General features: G+C 42.4%; 1 protein-coding gene across 2 annotated transcripts in view; it reads left to right on the top strand.

The window, feature by feature from the left end:
- The window catches only part of crybg1a (crystallin beta-gamma domain containing 1a), a 261,887-nt gene that overhangs the window by 167,627 nt on the left and 77,478 nt on the right, over positions 1 to 16,782 (top strand). For both annotated transcript variants that reach the window (XM_078212402.1, XM_078212403.1), the window contains 3 exons: positions 4,844 to 8,183; positions 11,029 to 11,073; positions 11,157 to 11,275. In XM_078212402.1, coding sequence (XP_078068528.1) covers positions 4,844 to 8,183; positions 11,029 to 11,073; positions 11,157 to 11,275 — 3,504 coding nt within the window. The remainder of the gene's footprint in view (positions 1 to 4,843; positions 8,184 to 11,028; positions 11,074 to 11,156; positions 11,276 to 16,782) is intronic.

The following is a 16,782-nucleotide window of genomic DNA, read 5'->3' as shown; positions in this document are numbered from 1 at the left end:
ACAGACCCACCACTCTCTGGCTGAAGAAATTTCTCCTCATCTCTGTTCTAAAGTGACTCCCTTTTATTCTAAGGCTGTGCCCCCGCGTCCTAGTCTCCCCTGTTAATGGAAACAACTTCCCTACGTCCATCCTATCTAAGCCGTTCATTATCTTGTAAGTTTCTATCAGATCTCCCCTCAACCTCCTAAACTCCAATGAATATAATCCCACGATCCTCAGACGTTCATCGTATGTCAGGCCTACCATTCCTGGGATCATCCGTGTGAATCTCCGCTGGACCCGCTCCAGTGCCAGTATGTCCTTCCTGAGGTGTGGGGCCCAAAATTGCTCACAGTACTCCAAATGGGGCCTAACCAGTGCTTTATAAAGCCTCAGAAGTACATCCCTGCTTTTGTATTCCAAGCCTCTTGAGATAAATGACAACATTACATTTGCTTTCTTAATTACGGACTCAACCTGCAAGTTTACCTTTAGAGAATCCTGGACTAGGACTCCCAAGTCCCTTTGCACTTTAGCATTATGAATTTTGTCACCGTTTAGAAAATAGTCCATGCCTCTATTCTTTTTTCCAAAGTGTACGACCTCGCACTTGCCCACGTTGAATTTCATCAGCCACTTCTTGGACCACTCTCCTAAACTGTCTAAATCTTTCTGCAGCCTCCCCACCTCCTCAATACTACCTGCCCCTCCACCTATCTTTGTATCATCGGCAAACTTGGCCAGAATGCTCCCAGTCCCGTCATCTAGATCGTTAATATATAAAGAGAACAGCTGTGGCCCCAACACTGAACCCTGCGGGACACCACTTGTCACCGGTTGCCATTCTGAGAAAGAACCTTTTATCCCAACTCTCTGCCTTCTGTCTGACAGCCAATCGTCAATCCATGTTAGTACCTTGCCTCGAATACCATGGGCCCTTATTTTACTCAGCAGTCTCCCGTGAGGCACCTTGTCAAAGGCCTTTTGGAAGTCAAGATAGATAACATCCATTGGCTCTCCTTGGTCTAACCTATTTGTTATCTCTTCAAAGAACTCTAACAGGTTTGTCAGGCACGACCTCCCCTTACTAAATCCATGCTGACTTGTCTTAATCCGACCCTGCACTTCCAAGAATTTAGAAATCTCATCCTTAACGATGGATTCTAGAATTTTGCCAACAACTGAGGTTAGGCTAATTGGCCTATAATTCTCCATCTTTTTTCTTGTTCCCTTCTTGAACAGTGGGGTTACAACAGCGATTTTCCAATCCTCTGGGACTTTCCCTGACTCCAGTGACTTTTGAAAGATCATAACTAACGCCTCCACTATTTCTTCAGCTATCTCCTTTAGAACTCTAGGATGTAGCCCATCTGGGCCCGGAGATTTATCAATTTTCAGACCTTTTAGTTTCTCTAGCACTTTCTCCTTTGTGATGGCAACCATATTCAACTCTGCCCCCTGACTTTCCTGAATTGTTGGGATATTACTCATGTCTTCTACTGTGAAGACTGACGCAAATCACTTCATATTTATCTGTATTGAACTTCATCTACCACCAGTCCATCCCTTCCACCAACATATCTATGTCCTTTTGAATCTATACAATCCTTATCACAGTCCATTTGTTGAACCTCCCCCCCCCCCCCCCCCCCCACCCCCTTCCCCAGCTCCCCTCTTGATCCCCTGGCCAGCTGATGATCTCCCCCCTCCCCCCATCTCTGTCTCTCCTGACTCATAAAAAACATAAGAACTAGGAGCAGGAGTAGGCCATCTAGCCCCTCGAGCCTGCCCCGCCATTCAATAAGATCATGGCTGATCTGAAGTGAATGAGTTCCACTTACCCGCCTGCTCCCCATAACCCTTAATTCCCTTACCGATCAGAAATCCATCTATCCGTGACTTGAACATATTCAATGAGGTAGCCTCCACCACTTCAGTGGGCAGAGAATTCCAGAGATTCACCACCCTCTGAGAGAAGAAGTTCCTCCTCAACTCTGTCCTAAACTGACCCCCCCCCCTTTATTTTGAGGCTGTGCCCTCTAGTTCTGGTTTCCTTTATAAGTGGAAAGAATCTCTCCACTTCTACCCTATCCAGTCCCTTCATTATCTTATATGCCTCTATAAGATCACCCCTCAGCCTTCTAAACTCCAACTCATCTAACCACTCACCCAGCTGCCACCCTACTCACGTATCTCACCTACCTACCCACTTGCACACCTACACACTCACCCATTCACTCATTCATTCAGTCATTCACTAATGCACCAAGTAGCTTGGGGACATTTAAGCATTGAACAGAATATAGCAGCTAATGCTGTAAAACATGGACACAACTTCTGTGCTGATTCTCTTCACTGCTCTCTCTTTCTCTCTCTCTCTCCCCCCCCGAGGATTTCTGTCCTGAGGGAGTTCTTCTGCATCATGGATTGGAAATCAGGGCCTTCTCAATGTAAGTGGGTAGTTTCTGTGTGATCAACGTCAGACACACATGTTCTGACTCTGATCGGAGACTTTGGGCCAAGCTCTTTCAGAGAATGATCCAAATTGTTCAATGTTTTTCAAACAGAATCTTCACAAGGCTTCTAAAGCCTTGTTACTCTGGGCCTTGTTTTCTACTTGATCCTCCTGGCAATGTAAACCAGAGCACTGTTTTCATTGGTTGTAGCCTCCTAACACTCCATTTAAATTTTTAGGGAGCAGCTAATAATCACCCTCAAGCTGTTTTCTGCCCTAAGTACCTTTAGGGGCGGCACAGTGGCACAGTAGTTAGCACTGTTGTCTCTCAGCACTCGGGACCAGGGCTCAATTCCCGGCTTGGGTCACTCTCTGTGTGGAGTCTGCATGTTCTTCCCCATGTCTGTATGGGTTTCCTCCGGGTGCTCCGGTTTCCTCCCACAGTCTGAAAGACGTGCTGGTTAGGTGGATTGGTCATGCTAAATTCTCCCTCAGTGTACCCGAACAGGCGCCAGAGTGTGGTGACTGGGGGATTTTCATAGTAACTTAATTGCAGTGTTAATGTAAGCCTACTTGTGACATTAATAAATAAACTTAAACTTACTTACACTTATGCATTCTATATTCTTTGTATTCCATGGAGCTATTTATTTAACTGGAAATATCTCTGTATCTAAAGTTATTTGCAAGTTGCAGTCCCACATGACATCCCAATGTCTCCAGATCTATTTTCCATTATTTCAATGCATATATTTATTTCATGGACTGGATTTTACATTTTACAGCAGGTTATGGGCGACCGAACAGAAACTGAGTGGTCTGCTTGCTTCTGCCCCTGCCATATCAGCTCGTTCAAACAGGTGTGTCGGATGGCCAATTAGTGGTCGTCCTGCAGGAAGGAAGCCAATTGAAGGAATAAAAGGGAGGCGGGGGTGGGGGCAGTCTGGAGGCCAGGACATCATCAGCAGAGGGGTAATGCCACAAACAAGAAGCTCGTCATGGCTATAAATGTAAAGGCCCCTACCCTCTGAGTGACTCTTCACTTTTTATCAAAGGCTCAAAAAATGTCAGAAATGAATTTTAAAAGAAATACAGATGCAGACACCTTCACCAGCACAATCTGCTACTACATTCAGCCAAGGACCCATTAGCAGGCCTGTTTATCTGCCCTTGCACCACCTTGCCCTGGCTACTGTACAACAAACCTTTTCATGGCCGAGGCTTAACAATGCAGCAAGCAACAAAACGTGTTGGACAGCTGAGTTGCTAACAAGTTCAATAGCTTGCTCATTCGTAATTTCAAAATGGCAGATGAGCTGCTGAATTCTGCTCCCACTCACCGTCCATAATTTAGGAAACTGGCACGTTATCACATCCTATTTTATGTTGATACAGAGTGATGGCCCCACCCAATTTCTAGACATAAAACCCAGGTTCATGTTTCTAATATTAATGTATGTGAAGTTGCATATGCACACAGTACACACATGGATGCCTGACAGGCCAACAAATAAATGTGTGAAAGTGTAGGACCTCACAGGGTGGCAACCATTTTATTTCTTGGTCTTAACTGATTTAAGTCTGTTTGTCAATGGTTGCTGGTCACCTTGGTAATTAAATGACATAATCTGATGAAGGGTCACCCTGACTCAAAATGTTAGCTCTATTCTCTCTCCACAGAGGCTGTCAGACCTGCTGAGATTTCCTAGCATTTTCTGTGTTTGTTTCAGATTCCAGCATTCACAGAATTTTTCCTTTATCTTTGACATCAGTTGACCTCCTGTATAATCTTCAGATGAAGCAGCAGGGTTAGAGGATAGGCTACAATAGTGACAACACTTAAAATGTATGTCATTGGCTTTAAAATGGTTTGTGACATCCTGAATTGGGAACGGTGCCTTTTGAATGTAGCCGTTTAAGAAAAGAGCAGATGTTTTGTCATTGGTAGTTGAGGGGAAAGGAAACTCTCTGAGTGGAGTGAGCATTTTCTGTTCCAAGTCTCCTTTTATTTAAGAGAAGGAAATCCATTGCACTGTAATTTAATTTATTTTAAAAATAATACTTAATATTTTCCAGTCTGTTTTCTGGGGTCTGGGGAGATCCAGGATGATTGTTTCCTTGCTGATAAAGGTGATACTCCAGGATGCTCCCCATTATTGACGTCAATCGTGCAGCCTAGTGGTGAGGGAGATCTTTCTTTAAAAATCAAACCTCAATGAGACTAATTTGTTTTTTTAAAAGGAGAAAAAGTACAATTTCTTAGGTTTCCTTCCTCTTTAAGTATGAGGGAAAGACTTCACTGCCAGATTAGGAGTCTCATAAATCTGTGCAAGTTTATGGCTAGAATGTGGAGCAAGTTTGTTCACCTTTCCTTGTGCAACTTACATTTTCTTTTGTTGTTCTCACAGCCCATCAACTGGAAAGGGAGATGCATCTGGCACCTTGAGCACTTCAAATCAACAAGAAACCTGCACTGACACTAGAACGGAGGAGGAAGAGACCATTAGAATTACTCTGCCTAAGAAAAAGAAAGCTACAAGTCACCACACAGTTGACTTCTTTGCCACCAAGGACCTGCCTTTAGCCTCAACCAAGAATCAAAAGTATGTCGGTAGCCTAAAGATTCAAATACACAAGTCTGCCAAACAAACAGGATCTCCTGCAACCGAAAGAGGCAAAAAGCAGCCCAGAGCTCCCATGCATGCTGAAGCATCTGGAGGTGTAAGTGAAGACATGGGGCATAAAGCAGATGGAAATTTAAAAGCAATCTATGTGGATGATGGTGATACAAGGCACATTTCTGCAGAGAAACACAAAAATAAAGAAATGAACCGCACAAGTGCCCCCATTGAAAGTGTACCTCTAAAAACATTTCCTACAGGTGGACCAGAAGAAAATAGCTCACTTGGTATTGTTTCTTCAGTATTGTGTCCAGACACTGATGTGAACGATCAGTCATTTGCTATGAATATGCCTATGTCTGGAATAAATTTATCTGAAATTGATGCCGCTACAAAAAATATTGACTCAGTTGCAGTCACCAGTGATCTTGACCTGTCTGTACCATTGACTGGAGTAGGATTGCAAAGTAGAGAAATGGAAGAGAAGAGCTTGTTACCTCTAAATGTACTACTTTCTGAAACAACAGAGTCTGAAATTGAGAAAGGTGCCCCCACAAAGAGTGTTAATGAGTTAAAGGCTATGCGAGATGAGGCAAAAGTTGAGTTTGCCCCGCTTGTTCAGCAAAATATACACCATGTGGAACATCAAGACATTGAGACTAAAGACACAACATTACCTCAGAAAGTTCAAGCATCTGCAACTGAACTGTTTGATGCTAAAAACACAAATGTGAACCATGCTGGTAACCAAAATGATAGACAAAATGTTGCAATAGTTGAAGGTGCGCAACAAAGTCCACCAAAACCACAACCTAGAGACATAAAGGATGTAGGTTCACCTGAGAGATCACAAATGTCTGAAGCAATGCCTGAAACTGAGAGAGAGGTGCCTGCAAAGAGTGATAGTAAGAGCTCACCTGTCTTGGTTGCAGGAAAAGCTGAGCTTGCTCAGAAGAGTTCACCAACGTTGCAAATTAATGATTCCAAAGCACAGAGCACGTTTCCACAGCCCATACAAATGCTTAAAAGCACTGAGCCTGAATTGAAAAAAGACACAGATGCAAACTTTATTAATGAACAGCAGGAATGCCTGGGTAAGATAACAGTGGAAGGTGCCTTACCTATACAATCAAATTCACCAAAGACACAACAAAGAGAAACCAAGGTAGAGGACACGACACCTCAGGGTATGGATGTGTCTGAAACAGAGGAGGCACTCACAATATATTTCAATGTGGAAAAATCAGGCACAGATACATTAACAAGTGATATTGCCCTGCCTTTGCAAAAGAGCACAATGGATTCAACATGTAAGGAAAAAGAAATACGTAACTCTCCAGCTTTGTGTGTGAAAGACTCTGAAATCACGGTGCATGAAATTAAGACAGACGCCACTACAAATATTGTTAGTGACATTGAGTTGGGTCCAAATGGAGCAGCAGTGGAGTTTGTACCGCCTTTACTGCTGAATACATCCATGCTAGAAAATATTGACTCTGAAATAAAAGCAACACTATTACCAGGGGCTGAAATGAATAACAAAGCATCTGCAAACAGTTCTAATGAGTTTAATACATTAATCAGTGATGACCTCATCCCACCTATGCAAAAAGGGGCGGTTAACTTGCCACATAGAGAAGCCAATGTATATGACACGGTGCCTACCACAGTGTCTGAAATTCGGAAAGGTGTCACTGAAAATGGTGCCAGTGACAGAGTGACTGGCTCCGCTGCAGCAAGAGGGGAGCTTGCCTTCCCTGCAGGGCAAAATGTGTCTGCGTTGGAAAATAGAGGCTTTGAAAGAATAGAGGCAACCTTGCCTCAGAGTGCAGAAACACCAAGCAGCACAGGGTCCAAAATAAATAAAGATTTTCATACTACTGCAGCTTTTGAGCAAAAGGCTAGTTCAGAGAATGCAATAAACAACCTTGATCTACCTGTCTTGACAAGCACTCCTAAAATGCAACATAAAGACACCGAAGCAGCTGCAGGAAACCTCCTCAGAACAGAAGATTCCCAAACAGCAAGTTCTACTGCAAAAAATTCAGAGCTGGGTGCAGTAACAAATGCATTTCCTCTGTCAGGTCAGAACATAAAAGAATCACAACTAAGTGAATCTGTGGTCAAAGAGGCTTCTAGGGTTGACGATACCTGGATAACTAAAGTGATTGTTGATCCAAATGCAGACCTTGGTTCATTAGCGGATGGCTTTGCATCATTTGTGGAACAAATGGCAAGAACACCCAAGGGAAGTGAATTGAATGTTTCATTCACTGAAGGCAATAGTATAGACAGCTCTTCAGATATGGAAAGCTTCACAGAAACAATTCGTAAATTTGGGAATCCCATTCAGCTGCCCCAAAAGAGGCAGCGAGTTCCTAAAATGCCTTTTGTGCCACCGTTTGCCATGCCACCAATTCAGGAAGACCATACCTCACCAAAAAAGGAGAAAACGTTTGATCCAAGTTCATTCAAATGTGGCCTAATGAAAAGCAATAGGGGCACAAACAGAGCACCTCTATCTCTCCTCAAAATGCAACAAACTGAAACAAAGTCTAAAGTAGTCAAACGTGTGTCGGCAGAGCAGAGCTTGCTTTTTAAATCTCTGACAAATAAAAGTTCACGCATACGTTTTTCAAAACAGAACACTGAAAATGATCAGGCTTCTGCATCGGAAAGATCACATTTGGAGGTTGATCAAATACTTACCCGAACATCTGAACCACCAACCGAACCTGTGGTAGAATCGGCTGATCTCTTGCCATCAGTACTGAGAAATGGTGGTGTTGAAGAATTTCAATTTGATTTGTCAAATCCAACCTTTCCAGAGATCCAGTTGCCAAGCTTCATGGAAAATAATGTGGAAGCTAATACCTCTGAGATGCAAAATAAATCTGATAACTCACAAGAGCAATCGGAAAATGGATTAACCATGCCTGACTTGAAGCCAAGTCACTTGGAAATTAATACAGATTTTGGGGGATATATTACGAGCAGTTGTGCACTTGACAGTATACCAGCATCCCAAGGATCAAGCACTCTAGATGAAAATCAAAATCCCTTAAGCTTATTTAATACTGATTTGTTCACTACCAGTTCATTATTGCCTCATCTGCCAGACGTTGAGGTAAGTTCATTTTGGTTATTACTTAGAAATACAAGTTAAAGCTACTCACCATGAAACTCTCGATTTAATATTATGATATATATTTATAAAAATATATCAAGTTAGTTGACAAATAGTTGTCTTGTTTTTGAATGAATTATATTGTTTATCTTTTAGTGTATATTATAAAGCACCTTGATAACTACCATGCTAGAGTAATTTTCAAAATGCATAAATTATTACGAAATAGAATGGAAACACTCACAAAAGTAGTATCTCAAATTCTTTGCACGAAACAAGAATTCATTTGAGTCTCCTATCTGTACAGCTATATAAAACCAAAAGGGAAGGGGCAGATTAGGTGCTGTGAGCATGAAATTTGTATATTAATTTAGCACATCAGTTAAAGTTGATAATATTTTAAGTTGAACTCTATTTTTCGTGACAGACTGTTATTGAAATGTAAGTATTCCCCACCACTTTTGTGTATGTTGAAGCTGTGGGGTATTGTAAGACATTTATAGACCTGTCCTCCTTGTTGGAAGAAATTAGGTCTATGAAGGAGACCTGATATTGTATGTTGAAACTGGGTAAAGACTTATTCAACTCTCTCTCTGCCCACTGAGTTGTCCTCGTAACATTACAAATTTAATTTGGCCACCATTAGACTGTGGAATATCCTCATTGATCATAAATACTGCTTTGAAGGCATGAGTATAACAGTAAAATTTAGTATGTTAGTTCAGCTAATAGCTTTTTTTATTCAATTGTGGGACATGGGCACTGTTGACTGGCCAGCATTTATTGCTCATCCCTAGTTGCCCTTGAGAAGGTGGTGGTGAGCTGCCTTGAAACACTGCTGTCCAAATACTGTGGGTTGACCCATAATGCCATTAGGGAGGGAATTCCAGGATTTTGACCCAGTGAAGGAATGACAATATATTTTCTTGGTCAAAACTGTCAGCCAGTGATCCCTGTTTCTCATCACTTTTCCACTTACATTTACCAGAAAGTATGTATGTGTGCATGCATGCATGTAAAACCAGGATTATGGCTTGGCTGTAATATTCATGGCCAGTTTTTCTGCTTGAATGACCATTTTAGTAAGGTACTAGGGATGGACTGACCAGCACCTGTGGAACGTTGTAATTCAAAAGAACAGTTGGGTGCAGAATGGAGAAAATGTGTAGAGGAAGACTTATATGGTCAGGTCTTGTACAGCAGTAGGAAGAAATTGTTGTATGTATCTAAATGAAAAATGGTGTCTACTTTTTCCAATTAAGTTTTGAGTTTGCTTACGTTATGGACATAGGAAAAACTTTCAGAATAACAAATATATTTTATTCTCCCCTCTGAAAGGAAACAGGATAAGAGCTTCACAATATTTCTGTCAGTCATCAGATGAGCCAAATGCCCATCTTTACAATCTGCTTCAGATTTCAATATATTTAGTTTTAAAGCCTTTGTTGACATAGCTGTGCAGTGGAATTACATTATGAATATTTAGCTGAGCTCTAAACCCACTGACAGATTCAACTCTCGACGGGGTTGTTTACACAGCTGTGAAAGGGACTTTCAGCATTGGTTGACAGTTCTAGGAGCCATCTTTCTTTGAAATGAGGTTTTTAATGCCTGTTTATTTTGACAAGATTAAGAAGTGTTACGAAGATTAAAGCTTTTTTCAATCGGGGTGGGAATCATAAAGTTGCCCCAACTATTTTTAAATTCCTGTCTCTTTCCCAACAAGGGGCTTTATTATTTGAAAAAGGATGCAATGCCTACCTACATTTCCTCAGAGATTGCATTGAAGTAAATCATTTTATATGAAATACTTCGGAATGTTTCTTAGCGGTGTGATTAGGTGTTATATAAATAAATACAATTTGTAAATTATCACACAACGGCTGGGATTTTGTTAGACCAGAAAGGTGCTTATACACCTGTAGGAGAACCAGTGGGGCCAGTTCTGTAGGGGCGGCCCAAAGGAATCAAATAGTCTTCTGGCACTTAATTGATCGATGTTGGGCCTTGTCTGTGTTTGAGATCCTCACCAATAGAAGCCCACCTGCTGACTGTTGAGGCCAGCAGCTTGTCACTGCCACCAGAACCATTGGGAATGGTGGTTGCTGCAGGCACTGTACCCACCCAAAGCGAGGATCCCATGGAAGGCCACAGGTGAATGAAGGCAGGATGTGGCACATGGGGAGGACAAGGATAGAAGATGCTTTCAGTGGCCACTCCTTGCCTGATGTTTGACTCCTTGATTGGGCACAGAGTGCCTTGTAGTGAGGGAATTCTGCTGGATGGACACTGGCAAACTGAACAGGATTTGAAGGGCGCAGGAGATCCATATGACCTCCACTAATTGTGGTGAGCTCAGAGATAATTGGCGGGATTTTCCGGCCGCGCTCATCCCAAACTTGGAAAATCACGCCCGAGGTCAACGGACCTTTGTATGGTCCGCCTCCCCGTTTGCTACGATTCCCGTGGCGGGCAGGACAGGAAAATTCCCGCCAGTAGGTGACAGTTGGATCATTAATGAGCCTAATTGACATTTTCCAACAAGTGGCTGAGAATCGCAATAGTTCCTGTGCTGAGAGCCTGACGCAGTGCCTTTCCGAGAATTAATTGGGTCTGGTCACCTTGACTCCTGCCAAGGTGGACTGCATAAAATCTAGCCCATAGATTGCACATTTTATGACCGTTAGTTGTATTCTTAACAGAGGAAAATTCAGGAACTGACTTGGGGGAAATGATTTGTGGAGTTCTTCCAATGTCCAGGTAATGTGGGTGAAACATTGCAGAAAATAACTGGATGTTAGAATATATTTAATGACAACTAACTAGACTGTGATTCCATTGATAGATACCTGGAACAAGAGAATTAACATTAAATTCAAGACCTGGAAAGGTAAGGATCATGTGCCAATATTTAATGAAGCAATTTGTTAATGAATCACAAAACAGGGCTTTTAAATACAATCTATTTTTCAGATTGTGATTTACAATCAGCGCAATCTTTGTGGAGAGGCTATTGAAGTCTTCCATGATGTTAAGGATGCTACACCCTGGATGCTGGGCCCTGAAACTTCCATCAGGGTAGTAAGAGGCTGGTAAGATATTCAGTTGCTTTGCAGTGTGGCATAGTACTCTGTTAAAGGCCAAGTAATACAAGTTATCGTTGATGCTCATTGCCCTGAGACACTAACTGATGTTCATATCATATTGAACATCATTGTAATACTGTTCCCCATGACCTTGTCATAGTGCTGTTCATGAATAATATTGCCCCGTGCTAAAAACTGTTTGAAATAAATAGAATCATAGAATCCCTACAGTGCAGAAGGAGGCCATTCAGCCCATTGAGTCTGCACCGACAACAATCCCACCTGGGCCCTATCCCGTAACCCCACATATTTACCTTACTAATCCCCCTGACATCCCCCTAGCACTAAGGAGCAATTTAGCATGACCAATCAACCTAGCCCGCACATTTTTGGACTGTGGGAAGAATCCGGAGGAAACCCACGCGGACACGGAGAGAATGTGCAAACTTCACACAGACAGTCACCCAGAATCGAACCCAGGTCCCTGGCACTGTGAGGCAGCAGTGCTAACCACTGTGCCACCATGCCGCTAATATTCAAAAACGTTGAAAGTATGAAATTGAACTTATCTGTGTTTTGTCTCGATAAAAATAAATTAAACAATGAAAAATTGAAGTAGAATCAGAAAAGCTATAAATATGTATTTGGTCAGTATCTGAAAAGAGAAACAACAGATTAAAATTTCAAACAGAAACTCATCATCTAAGATTAACAGACATGGTTTATGTGTTCAGCATTTGGTGATTTAGATTTGATTCTGCATCAAATGCTGAGAGTTCAGGCTGGGTCTGTAATTTGAGCTTGCTAAGAGATGAAGGAATCTGTTCTATCGCAGTTGGGGAGTACAATATTTCTTTTGATTTAGTATGAGGTGATTTATAATGACTAATTGTGTAGTTATGCAACATAAAAGTTGGCACAAAATGGTTTTGTTCCACACAGGCACAACCAGATGTAAATTCATTTTAATTCAATAGCAGAATTTAAACCTTATAACAATATCTCACTTGTTATAATTCCTTTGAGAGACAGCTTTAAAAAAAATGTGAATTCTCAGTGACCAATTTAAAAGAATCACACAAGATTTCAAGTCTTCTCACGGACTGGCCCAGCACTCATTGCCCATCCCTAATTGCCCTAGAACTGAATGGCTTGCTGGGCTGTTACAGAGGGTACTTTAGAGTCAACTACATTGCTGTGGATCTGGAGTCACATGTAGGTCAGACCAGGTAAGGATGGCAGATTTCCTTCCCTGAAGGGCATTAGTGAACCAGATGGGTTTTTACAACAATTGACAATGGTTTGATGGTTATCATTAGACTTTTAATTCCAGTTTTTTATTGAATTCAAATTTCAACATCTGCCATGGTGGACCCAAGTCCTTGAGCATTACCCTGAGTTTCTGGATTACTAGTCGAGTGATAATACTACTACGCCATTGCCTCTCTGAAACAAACTAAAATCAACATCAACCAAAAATTACTTAGTAGGCAACTAATGTCCTAAACCACTGCACAGATAATCCTTAGTAGCGTCTGAATATGACAGATAACCCCATGCCACATATATACATTACAGCACGCTCTCTTCAGAATTGCACACTTTTTATAGGAAAAAGTCCAAAAACATTCCCAACTTCCCATGGCTCACTTCTCCCCATTTGGCTGAATCGTAATGTCCAGAGTCCATAGAAAATTATTTCTCTCAGTCCTCTGAGAATTCCTGAAGCAACCTCCAGCAGTATGGCTCACTCCAGTAATTTTTCCCCAACCATACCAGGATGAATCCTTAAATGTCCACAGATTCCATTTTGTTTGACCAGGTAACATCTTCCTACCCATATTCGTAGTTCACAGTGAAAACAGCCTTTTCACGCTGTTGACTGCAGCAGCTGTTCCATATTTCTCTCTCTCTGGAACTCTCTGTTCAAAGTCTCTGAGAATTAAATCTGCAATAAAAAACATTTGCCTCTTCGTTTGTGTTCCGGTGTTAAACCTGACATAAATATTTCAATAGAACTAATAATTACCTGGCAGGGGTAAAACCATGATGAGGCAGGGGACGAGGCTAGCCCATTGAACGGAGGGGAGGGGGTGGGGGGGGGGATGTGGAGGTAGGCGGGTGGGGGTGAGGTGTGCCTGCGCTTGTGGTTTCATTAAGCTAGGGTCGAGGAAAGGATCAGGGTTGTCAATTAGATGAAACCGAGGCTTTACCTGGCGCAATTTTTCAAAGCCATCTCAGCCTTTTGGCTAAGATGAAGCGTTAGAGCTAGCCCGGGAGGGGATGCAAAGTCTTGTCTTGTCAGCTTGGATCTTGTTTGTCCCTCATGTGGGGACCATGATTGGACTTAATTTGAATTAGCTTCTTTGATTAGAAATAAAGTACCGCAAGGTACCAATAAAAAAAGATAAAAAAAACACTTGGGCTCCCCCCAATCCCCATGGTAACCAGGTCACACCAGCTTGTCATCGGGCAGAACAAGCAGAAAGTCACATGTCTCTTTTCATTGCATTGTTTTAGCTTGAATTTAAAGAGGCAGTCCAAAATGTAACAATCTTATAAAACCTTGCATTCTTAAAACCTCTCCGCAAATGATGAAAAACTATTAGCGTGGTAATAAATTTTCTACAACACTATCAAAATTTATCATTGTAAATATCTCATCATCTATTTTACTAAATACAGTAGAAATAATATTTTCTCCCTTGTTGTTACATTACACCATTAAACAGTCCAATTTGGTCACGTTATAAGGCTTACCTTGTCACACCCAATCTCATGTAACTATTTGGATTTAAAGTTCAGTTTAGATGAGATTTTAGAATTCCAACTCTCTTCCAAATGAAAGTTCATTTTACTCCTGGTGGCTTCATTTCACGTCAGTTGCAGTAGCAAATCTCATTTCTGATTTTGAGTACGTTTCTACGTCCCGGGTTAGAAAACCTGTACTTGATTTCGTCTGGTTAAATTTGTCCAGAACAGCATTGCTGATATCTGATTGTCCCTCAAGCTTTCTGGTGTGAATCGCAAACCCAGAGGAAACTCTTTGTCATAATACTCCTTAATCTCTAGATTTAGCAATTTCCATTGTTCTTCTTTAAACCTTGGCCCGCTTCTCCCGTTTTGAGGCTAAGTGCCCATGCCAGCGGGAAAACGGGAATGTTTCCCACCTGCTTTGGCAGCATCTTTCACTTGCGGATTCACCAACCTGAAAGATTCAAAGAAGCTCATTTTGAGAAACCTGCCGGCCTGCCCCACTGTCCCGAGACCATGTTGCCATTTATAAATGGCGACCTGGTCTCCGCACTCATTTACCAGACCTCCTCCCCCCCAAAAAATGAAATGGTGCCACCTCTTGCCCCCAGCCTGAGCCTACCCAACCCCCAGGATCCTTGAGGGACCCTACCTCTGCAGCCTGGCAGCAGCAGAGGGGCAAATGGCCACTGGACCTACCTCCTCGAGCTCCCTCAGGGCCTAAGGCGCCAGGCCAGGGTGTCAGTGCAATAGTATCAAGGGGCAGTGCACTGTTAGCACTGCCAAGATTCTTGGCCTGAAGGGAGGCTGCGTGGGGTGACCTGAGGGGAGAGGATGCTGTGTGGGGAGTTTGAGGGGGAAGTGGACTTTGAGGGTGGTCTGAGGGGTTCGGGCCGGGTCACCTTGTTGCCTGCTTGGAGTGTGGATGGGGTGAATCGTGTTTTGAGTGGTTGTGGGGGTGTGGGGGGGGGTTGATGGTGCGCCCCTGGATCATTGATTTTCTGCACTCCATAATGGAAGGCTAGTGAATGGCCTGCCAAACCCGCTAATGAAATTCAAAGGAACAGGTTTGCATAATTATCGGGTTGCCGCCCGCTCTGGGTGGGAACCCAATCAGGGCCGACGGGGCAGATCAAGTGAATCCCGAGAACTCTCATGCCCGATGGAAATGCCGATTTTTTTTTGACATTTATCGAGGCATCGGGATTCCCGCCAGCTGTTTGAAGGGGTTGGAAAATTGTCCCCTACATTGTCATCTGGGTGTTGACCTCTTAACGCAGTCTCTAAACCACCGTGTCCGATTTTCATTCTCTTTCATGACTGCATATTGTTTAATGTCCAAACCTATAAAGGAAGCCTCAATGAGCCATACAGTTGAATCATCCTTCTGCAATTTGAATGCAGAGGTACTTATGTGTTTAAATCATTTTCCATGATTGATACTTTTAGCATTCTTCTCCAGGAAATGCAGATTTAATACTGCCTCCTTCTGTGCAAGCAGTTCATTCTTTTGCCAAGTAAAATCTTGAATGACTTCATAAACATTCTGATACTTTTTTTTAGTCAGTTCATAAATTAATTTAAATTCTTTTGCGTTTTTTTATTTTACAACTTAGCATGGTGGCACAGTGGTTGGCACTGCTGCCTCACAGCACCAGGGACATGAGTTCAATTCCAGTCTTGGGTGACTGTCCGTATGGAGTTTGCACTTTTTCCCTGTGTCTGTGAGTTTTCCCCGGGTGCTCTGGTTTCCTCCCACAGTCCATGCAAAATTGCCCCTTAGTGCCCAAAGATGTGAAGATTAGTGGGGTAGGGTGGGGTGTGCTGGAGAGTCAGTGCAGACTCGATGGGCCAAATGACCTCCTTCTGCATTGTAGGGATTCTATGATATGCTTTTCCTGATTATTTTCTTGCAAGAGCAATCACTTCATCTTTTTAAGTTTCAATTTACATCAAAATCTCAAATCCTTCTTCGTAGTTCTGTGGTGTCTGTTTCAGTCGTAGTTGAGTCTTTTCGTTTCAAAATGTTACTTTCCTTTGTTGCGTTATCATGTTTAAGTGCTGTTGCTGTCTGTTTCGACACCTCTTGCTTAGGGTCTGCATGCAGGTTTAATTCAGATAGCTTCAATTCATCTCCAGTTGCTATTAACTCTTTGTTATCAGTTTAATGTTCCAATGTTCCTTTAAGTTCAGTAATCTCAGTTTTCGATTCTATGGACACATCCTTTGTTCAGACAGTCACTGAAATCTTGCTGCCATTTACATGGGATCTTATGGTCCCACTGACAGCATACCCCTGCCGTAGGTTTACTGGGGTTCAATGAGAAACCTATTGACAATGATGGGACCATAAGATTCCCCTGCCAAGGAGCGGCATGCTGTCTCCCACTGCCTCAAGACACCCCACGGAACAGGAGGAAAATCCCACCAACAATTTCCAAAGCGGGATTAAAAGTCATGAATTTCTGTGCACCATTTTGATTTTACAGTTTCACTGATTCTTTTTTTCTGAAACCACTGGTTTGTTTGCCAGCTCTTACTACCGAAAATGTGGAGACCTCACCCTTGAACACAAAGCCATTATAATCCTCTTTGCTCTGGTCTTCTCCAATAGTAAATACATTCAAAGCTATCAGTTTGACACAAGCTGTCCATACTAGTACAGTGTTCTCTGAAACTGCACCAGGTGTTCCCACAAAGGCCGCAGCTTTCCTGTTCAATTTCGACATGTTCCCTCTTGTGACAAAAGAAGCATGTTG

The sequence above is a fragment of the Mustelus asterias genome, chromosome 5 (genome assembly GCF_964213995.1).
Source record: "Mustelus asterias chromosome 5, sMusAst1.hap1.1, whole genome shotgun sequence".
NCBI classification, from domain to species: Eukaryota; Metazoa; Chordata; class Chondrichthyes; order Carcharhiniformes; family Triakidae; genus Mustelus; species Mustelus asterias.
The sequence above is the reverse complement of the archived record's forward strand: the minus strand, read 5'-3'. Positions and strand labels throughout refer to the sequence as shown.